At 49.6% G+C, this 9,082-nt stretch overlaps 1 protein-coding gene across 2 annotated transcripts in view; it reads left to right on the forward strand.

Moving 5' to 3' along the window:
• Positions 1 to 3,607, forward strand: part of SH3RF3 (SH3 domain containing ring finger 3) — a 255,958-nt gene extending 252,351 nt beyond the window's left edge. For both annotated transcript variants that reach the window (XM_072849809.1, XM_072849810.1), the window contains one exon: positions 352 to 3,607. In XM_072849809.1, the coding sequence (XP_072705910.1) occupies positions 352 to 520 (169 nt within the window). In that variant the 3' untranslated portion in view covers positions 521 to 3,607. The remainder of the gene's footprint in view (positions 1 to 351) is intronic.
• Positions 3,608 to 9,082: the final 5,475 nt, after the last annotated feature.

The raw sequence follows: 9,082 nt of genomic DNA on the forward strand, positions 1-9,082 counted from the left end.
GCAGCGTCGGGAGAAAGCAACTGAGTCCCTGGCACAGGCTCAGCACATGACTAGGAGCAGGGACCACCGCAGGTAGTCCAGCCATTTGACAGTACCTTCCTGCTTTCATGATCTGGCTCCAGAGTATGTCCTGATCAAGTCTCCAGTCAAGCTGGCCAGAAATCTCCCCGTCACACTGAGTTTTAGTAGAAAATGCAGCTGCATTGGATACAACTGGTGTGCAAAAATGTAACTTATTGATGTTTCCAAAAGTATTTTTCCCCAAGATTTCTGGTTCTGGAGTCTGGCTGCTCCCATCACATGCAGGCTTAACCACTTGCTGACCAGGTCTTTGTGGTTTTGTCTCCAAAGGTACCGCGTTGTGGTCCCGTACCCACCGCAGAGCGAGGCCGAGATCGAACTGAAGGAAGGTGACATTGTGTTTGTGCACAAGAAACGGGAGGACGGCTGGTACAAAGGGACGTTGCAGAGGAACGGCAGGACGGGCCTCTTCCCCGGGAGCTTTGTCGAGAGCTTTTGAGGACGGCTCGCCACTCTCTCAACTGGAGGAGCTTTCAGGGGAAACTGAATAGCACAAGAAGAGACAGCAAAGGGAAACTGGACTGATAACCACTGCCATTTTTATTTCCAAAGACTCCCCCCAGGCCCTTCAGTCTACAGCTCTGGAGACGCAGTGCCCCGCTGTGCTCCTGAGACCGTGTGCGGTGCATACAGTGGTATGTTGAAGTAGTGCCTTCCACCTGGAATCACAGACTGAAAGGACGCCCATCTGGACTGTACGTAACCTAAACTCTGGCTGTTAACCCTTTGTGTAAATTATAGAGAAGATATCTTTAAAAAAAAATTAAGAGGAAAGTTGTTATATTGCTGTAACTTATTTGTCAGAGCTGCAGTGTTCTTATTACTGGCCTATGCAAGATGGATTTGAGAGTTCAAGGAGGTGTGCTAGGAAGCTCTTAAACTGGGATTTCATTTTTCCTGAGGGAAAAAGAGGGAGGGGAGGGTGGAGAAAACCCCAGCTAAAGATCGGTGCATCGTCGTGCAAGAAAGAACGAGGAGTCCAAACCGTTAGTGTCATGCTTTCTATATACCTCAGAGATATGCTGCGCAAGTTTGTCAGTGAGTGTGTTAGTGCTCAGAGTCCCATACCATCCGGTGTCCTGGCGCTGCCGCCCGGGAGGTCCTGGAGGAAGTTCGGCTCCACCATTAAACTGTGGTTATTTGAGCAGAATCCCTTTTGCCTGTCTACTGCCCTTATTATATGCAGCATGGATTTTTGTCCTTCAGTATCACTTTCCATTGCTTTTTTGTATGACGTACCTTTTTACTGTAAGAATTGCTCTACTTTATATATATTCCTACTAGATCAGACATTTCCTCTTTTTCATACATCTGGTGCTATTTTTTTTAATTGTTAAAGATTTGGTTTGGTTAAACAGAGAGGCTGCAACAAGATTTGCATTCAACATATGAAATTAGAAACGTACCTGAAGATCGAGATCAGACTGCTTGTTCATGCTTCATAGAGGCAAAGAGAAAAAGCCGCTTGGTCACCGATAAATATACCTGGGGGAGCGTGCCTGTGCAGCACGCACGCGCTCGCTCTCTCCTACGTATTTAGAGTGGCTGAAGACCCAGGCTGAAGCACAGCGTTCTGTCTGGAGAGTGATAATTACTCCCGAATTGGAAGTAATTCCCAGAGGAGTCATTTTAATTGACTTTTTCATGGCAATAAGAAGAACACTGCAGGTTCTAGCACACGCAGGGACCGTGGAGTTTTCCTCTGTCGTTGTGTCATGGAGACGAGAGCTGATCTGCGACGGCTGTAATTGTGTTATCGAAATGTGATTTCTTACTGTAGAAATGTACAGTTCTGGAGACTGTTCGATTTCTTAACGTGGTCAAGCTACAATACAAACCGTATCAGGCAATATAAGCTTCCATCGACCAGGGACTTAAAGGTGCAATAAATGTAAAGCAAGTTTAGCCACTTATTCATATGAAGGAGAAGACAAAAAATTCCGTAATGCGACTGTGAGAGTATTTAAAAAGACATCGGCTCTTGAGGAACGAAACATGATGAAAGGCTTTTCGTAGCTGTATCTGTACCTTGCCTTTGCCAGCGGCTGGCTGTTTGCCAAAGCCCACATGTGGTGGTTGTTTAAAAGCGTGTCGGAGGCACTGTAACCTGGAGATGATCTTATTAAAAGGAAGAGGCCCAGTGGGTGAACATCATTACTGCATTACCAGTATTTCATATGCGAAGGTGTAAGTTTTGTTTTCATTCAAGCCGTGTATACTAGTACATATCAAAACCCATGTAAGTGAGCGTTCCTGTTTAAGTTCAGCTCCGTGACTTTGTTCTCTGTAAAATAAGTTTCTTCTTGCTGTCACATGTAACAAACCGATTCCAGAAACACAGTCCATGGCCAAGTATAGCACCTTCAAACAGGGAGGCATCATTTTCAGGGTGTTTCTTTTTATTCTTAAGGTTGCCGCGTTTGTTCATATTCCAGATTGTAATGAGTCAGCCACTAAAAGTTTAGTTACTGTTGAGAGGAAATTGCCTTTTTATAACCAACAAGAGACTGAAGAAACGTCTTCTGGAAAGACTTGCTTGAGACTAGAGCCATATCTGTCCACTTATTTGGTCCAGATCAGAACTGGTATCACTGCACCTCCAACAGTAAACTGCACAGTTAGAGAGTCAGCAACGCCAAAATGCGTGTTATCAATTCCAATAAAAATTCTGGGTTAGATCTGTCAGAGATGAGGAGAATTTTTCTGACAACCTACAGTGGTTAAAGCTCTCTTAAAATTCTGTTCCATGGGTGTATTTACTACACTCAGAAAAACGAAACAGGATGACGGCTTGCTTGCTGCCTATTGTGTTTAGCCAGATCTAAAATGGTTCCAGATTTCCACCTTTTTATGCTTAACTCTAACAGGACAAAAGTTGATGTGTGAGAAGATCAAGGAAAACACACAGATGTCGTGTCATGAAATCAGTGCTTTAAAATATATTTTGCAGGGAGGATGATGGTCTTTTTAATGGACGACAACCCTTCCAGTCGTACCTCTTGCAAGGAAAAATATTTGGGGGGGTGTTTCTATTTTGATAACAGCTGTTTCTGGCCCCTGTTTATTGCTTATCATCACAGTTTGGGTTACTGAGTAATCTTCTTGGACAAATCACTTCCATGCCAGGAGCACAAGTGCAGAACTTAATACAGCTCAGTGATACGGAAACGTGACCCAGTGCCATGTGGAAAGTCCTGGACTGAGAGAGGTTCGACTCGTACTGTGGTCTAATTTTTACCTGTCATACCAGGGAAAGGGGGAGGAGGGGGCATCTGCATCTCCTACAACGGGGGGGGGAGAAAAGACTCCTTCTGGCGGCCTCAGTTTGTAAAATGCCAGGTTCGCTCTTCTAGAAATGGGTTCAAGTAATTGAACAATTCCTTTGAACTTTGCACAGCTCAGAAAATGTTTTTGTTATACATGAATGTTAACGTGATTTAGGACATGTTGGCGGATATGAGTACAAATGAACTACAATGACTGTGTTTCTGATTCTTTAAATAAAATAAACATTAAGGCAACTTGACTGAGGTTTCTCTCTCTATTAGATGGCAAAGTGAACTAACAATGTAAGTGGCTCTGAGGTTCACAAGGAAAACAGGGAAGACCCCTCTGCAAACCTTGCTCTTTTTGAGCTGCCCCTACATCTCCTTTGCTTTCAGTAGTAATTCCCAATAAATGAAGGCCCGTTAAAGGTAAGAGATGCCTGAGCAAAAATTAGAATCTCTTTCTGGATCTTCTTTTGGCAGATCTGGGATTCTTCAAAATCTTGAGAAGTTAACACCTAGCTTACGTGTGGAGAAAAGGTGTGTAGGTCCAGAGAAAGAGCGGGGACAGGCTAGGAAGAGGGACTAAGGTGGCGAAGGCAAGGCTATGGCAGAGAGGCTGGGAGGGGATGCGGCAGCAGAAGCGTTTGCAAGGAAAAGAGCAGCCTCTAATCCTGCTAGCGGGCTTCAGGGGTGCTCGAAGGTCCCCTGGTGGGTTGAGCAGGTTTGTGGGCAGAGGAAGACCCCCTTCCTCCTGCCCCTGGCTTGGGCACAGTGCCGGCAGGGTCTACGTGTCCTCCACTCTACGGACAGCCAAGGAACCGGGAGAGAGGGAAGGATCAGGTTGTACCCTGGGCATCCGAATGCCCGCTTAGCCCAGGCAGGGGGAATAAGCCCGTTTTTTGCACGTGGCCTGAGCTTCCCGTTCAGCAGCATGGTGCAGAGCATCTTGCGGGGGGAGCATGCACTGGCTCTGGATCTGTTTGCCTTGATTCAGCTGGGAGACACCTTTGAGGAAGAGGCACCCGCAGGTGGTGATTCATTGCCCCAGTCGGGAGCGTGTAGGGCAGGCAGGAGCCACGCTCAGCTAGCCCACCGGGACTTCTTTGTCATGGGCTTGCTCAAGGCAGCCACCCCTCCAGCGAGGTGACACGAGTCTCTCTTTGCCTCAGCTGGATCCCGTATCAAAATTCTGAAACATGGGAACTACAAGAATTTAAACGTGGGCAGGCAACACCTCTCCCTCTGCTCGGCCTCACCGGCTGCCCTGCCTGACAAGCAGCGTGGTGCAAAATGCCGCACGGAGGAGCCTGCCAGCTATGTCCAAGCTGGTCTGGAGTGCCAGTGTCCTCCACGCTTCTCCAGGTCCTGCTCCTCTGGCACCTCTTCGGCCCGCGCTGCCAGCACACGTGGCACACCTCGCCCAGCCTTCGCACCGCACGCCGCCCTTTGCTCCTGCTCCAGCGCCTGATAGGAATCCCAGTCATGTTTCGAAAGACAAATAATCATCGTAAAATTGTTACACGGCTTGACTATTCCTAAACGCTCATGGAGAGCAGAACCACCTGGACAACATCTGCAGGGCTTTCCTGCGGCCAAAAGCTCTTCCTGACATTAGCAGCTCCTTCTAACATGGTGAACCTGGCAGCTACACAGCTTGGCCAGTCAATGCCAAACCAAATAAATGAGCTGTACTAGCAGGGAAGCCAAGAGGTGATACAGTCTGGAGAAGGCCCTGTCCTGGTGTCCCAGCCTTTCATGTAGCAAAAATAACTTTCCAAGCAGCCACAGATGTATTTCCAATCACTGGGGCGCGGGTGTCTCCCCTCCCTTCAGAAAACAACTTGATTTTTCTCAGCCGCCGAGCAGCACCGCCTGCCCCACGCTGCCGCAGAGGGGCCACGAGCCAGGCCACCAAGGGGCTCGCACCAGGGGGTCCTCTCGCCCCGCAAGCCTCCCAGCAGCACACTGCGGCAGACAGCCTGCGTGTCCCCTCCATGTTTATAGGTCTGCTCAGCTGCAGGTGAGCCCATCCCCAGTTGGCTCTCTTCGTTACTCCCACCCCATGGAGACCCCCGCAGCCCCAGGGAAAGACAGCCAGCATCCCACTGACTTGGCAAGGGAGCGACTGAAAGGTGTTGCCAACACAAATGGCTCTTTCGCACCAGCCGAGATGCGACGCGGTGTTTTTGCAAAGGCAAAAGAAAGTGTTACACGAAGGATTATGAGCTTTGCAACCTCCTGGGTGCACACATACGTGTGTGTGTGGAAAAACCCACAAATAAGGAGGGCAACCAGGGAGTGGGGCCGCCCCGGTGGTCCCTGCCCGCCCCTCTCAGAGAGGGCATTGGCAAGGGGGGTGGCTTTTTAGTGAGGGATGAGTGTCCTCGGGGAAATGGCACGCCCAGGGAAACCCCAGGCTCAGTCGGTGCCGCCGGCGCTGCGCAGCTGGGGAAGGTGCTGGCTGCACCCCAGCAAAAGATGGGGGTGAACAATGGGGGAGCTGCCTTCGGCAGTGAGGTTGCTGTCATCCATGGGCTCCCTGTGGGGAGCGCAGCAGTGATGGGGAGCACCGCTAAGTGATGGGGCAGAGGAAAAATGAGGCCATTAAGACAGGAGGGAAGGGAGGAGTGCCTTCAACTTACTGTCAGAGAAGGCAAAAGTATTCAATTTCCATTTCCCATCTGCACAAGAGCTTGGTAAAGCTGATGCCAGTCATGTCGGTGCACGCAACCCCCCGGCAGGCCCCAGGAGTGCAGTTTTGGGGTGTGCATGGCAGCAGTGGAGGGCCTGTCCCATGGCCAGGAGGGCACATCCTCTGCCATCCCACCCAGACAAGCAGAACCACAGCAAGCACTTGGGGGCCAGGGTCCCCGAGGAGGGTGCAGGCATAGCCCAGGGGACTACGGGGACAGGGCAGCGTGTGGCAGCGCAACTCCACCTGCAGTGCGGACACACACCACACCAGCCCCAAGGAAACCCACTGGGGCTCTGGCTCCGGCTCCGCCGCTGCATCAGGTTGGGAGTCGAAGCCTGCCATGTCCCCAGGGCTGTTCCTGACCCAGGTGTGAGGACCCTGCCCCGCATCACTGCTGCCTCCGCAAAGCGCTCGGGGCTGACTCTCGTGTGTGATGCTGCACGGCCACGGGTCCGTGAGCTGCCCCCACCTTTCCTTTCTCCCCAGCAACAGCAGAAAGGCAGTCACTTGCTCTTCCTCATGGGTATATCAAATTGGCCCTCCAGCTGCCCACTGGAAAATAAGCCTAGCAGACATGGGGGCAATTTGTTAAGGTTTTCCCCTTCCCCTCCCCAGATAATTGCCTGGGATCTGCATTAATGGAAACATAAATTGACTGCCACGCTGCTAAATGACAATCAGGTTTTGTTTGACAGAGTTGGGAAGTATCTTATCCTGAACATTGGCACCAAACAATCTAAATGCAAATTGCAAAATGTTTGGGGGTAAGGAGGCTGTTTATCTTCTGATGAGGTTATATGATAATGCAGAGAGGGGCGAGAATTGCCTTTCAGTTCCTAAAGGCTATCAAAATGTGTGATGGTTAAACTGCGGGGCCAGTGTTTACATATTATTTTAATGGACCAGACTGAGTTACTTGGCATGCATTTTCTTTTAACAAATCACTTTTTTAAGCAAGATGTAGTGCAGCAGCATTTCAGCCATATTTCAGCAATTCTCAGGCACCCGGGTTAGCGTGGAAAATGACAGAGCAGCCACCATTTTAACCCTGTTATATCTATTGCTCCCAGCTTGTTCGCCTCTGACAAAACACATCACGGTGGCTCAGAGAGGCAGAAAAACATTTGCTGCACTCCTGGCCTATTTCTCTTGTTAGATCAGCAGGTTTACGCACGGCAGCACTGCCCAGGTATCTCCAACGCTCTTACACAGGAACAGGTACGGGACACATCTGAAAAATGAAACGCACCCAACACCATCGGTGTCCCCAGAGGCCACCACGCGCTGGGGGTTATGTCTCTAGCTGCTTGTCCCGGGTTGGATGTGCAGCAGCTTTTGTGCCAGTTGGCTGGTTGTAAAAAAAGTTACTGCAAATGTCAAAGTCTTCAAACCTGCTCGGCACATCGCTCTGACACGTCACTCCGTGCTACGGTGCTGAGCTCTGGGGTGAGCGCCGGCGGGTGCCTCCGGCGCGGTGGGTACCGGGCCACCGCGCTGTGCAGGCAGCGCGCCGGGGCTGGCACCCGCAGCAGCTGGCCATGCGGGCATGAGATCTGCGCCGGCGTTTGTAGCATCTGGCATTTTCCACGGGGCAGGCAATAGTTTTCTTTAGTCTTGCGCTGGAGGGAAGAGGTGTCTGCGGCAGCTTGGGGGGTTCAACAACTCGAAGCTTTCAGCAGCTCTCAGAATTGGTGTCCCTGAAGTTTTTCCAGTGAAAGTTTGTAATCTAATCTTCTCAGAGCTTGATTTAAGCTTGTGCATTTCTCCATAAATTAAGGAATGGTTTTGAGTTTACTCCAACAGTTTTGCTCATCTGGGAGGCAGAGGAAGGAAAGGATTAATGTGTTATTTTTATTTTCCATTTTAAATATGTCTCATGCAGAAAAATGCGCAGGAATCTCTACAAGGCAGGAAAAAAGCAATAGATCTGTAAAAGTGACACAAGTTGTGTGTGTATAAATTGTCAGGCCCTCAGACCATTTGGTGTAGAATAGCCAAATAACTCACCCAAATCTACGATTAAAAGGACATTTGAAAGTAAGTGAATACACCAGGGGTGCCCGTGGTAATCTGGACTTTTAGGAAGGGAAAGCAGTGAGTGGAGACCGTAGCCCCATCTAGGAGGGCCCTGCCCGCTGTTCAGGGGGCAGGCGGGATTTTGGTTTCACCCACCAGCTCTGCTCCCGTGACTGAGACCTTTAGGGACCGGCCAGGGCATCCCTCGAAAGGGACTCATTGCGCCATGGGAGAAGAAGGACTGAGGACAGTTTTGCAAATTCGGCCAATGGAACTGTTTAACTTATTGTCGTTAGAAAATACAGCAGGTGATTTTCCAAAGGGTTTGACAACATGCCTGCTAACCTGCAGCTCCTGTGAGCGGGCAAGTTGAGGAAAGACGGTGGTTATTGCTTCTGCCAGCGGCGAGCTGCAGCCGTCCGTGCAGGCAGCTGTACAAGCTGACCACGGCGGATCTTGCCTTCATTACTGTGATAAATATATATATACACATATAAAACTTACACACACACATATATCTGTATATACACATATATTTATACATACCACCATCACTACTTTAGTACTAGCCCCTAAAAGAGCCAGGCATTCTTGCTGAGCTCTTACAGGGCTGCGTGCCATTTTGATTGATGCTATTTAAGCTGGTCCAGGGCTACCTGTGCTTGCGATGCAGGGGGGTTGCTTTGCAAGAGTCTCAGACGTCAGCTGTAAAGCAACACCGGGAACTTGAAGGAAGCCACCCTGAGGTCTGAGGTGCAAATGACTCCCTTGTCTGAAGGCCATGGCCCTTCTGGCCGCTTCTGGCTTTCCTCTGATGACCTCCCACCAGTTCGGAGATGCAGCAATAGGAAACGTTTAAGAAATGATCCAATGCCCAAACTTTCTAGAAATGTCAGAGGACTCTGGAACAGGCACTTTAAAAGAAAAATGAAGCAAAAAATGAAGTCCTTCTTCCTTCAACTCTCCAGTCCTCATAGAAGAGCCCTTCATTAAATAGGGCAGCGTTCATTCAGATTTAAAG

The sequence above is a fragment of the Ciconia boyciana genome, chromosome 1 (assembly GCF_034638445.1).
Source record: "Ciconia boyciana chromosome 1, ASM3463844v1, whole genome shotgun sequence".
Classification (NCBI taxonomy): Eukaryota; Metazoa; Chordata; class Aves; order Ciconiiformes; family Ciconiidae; genus Ciconia; species Ciconia boyciana.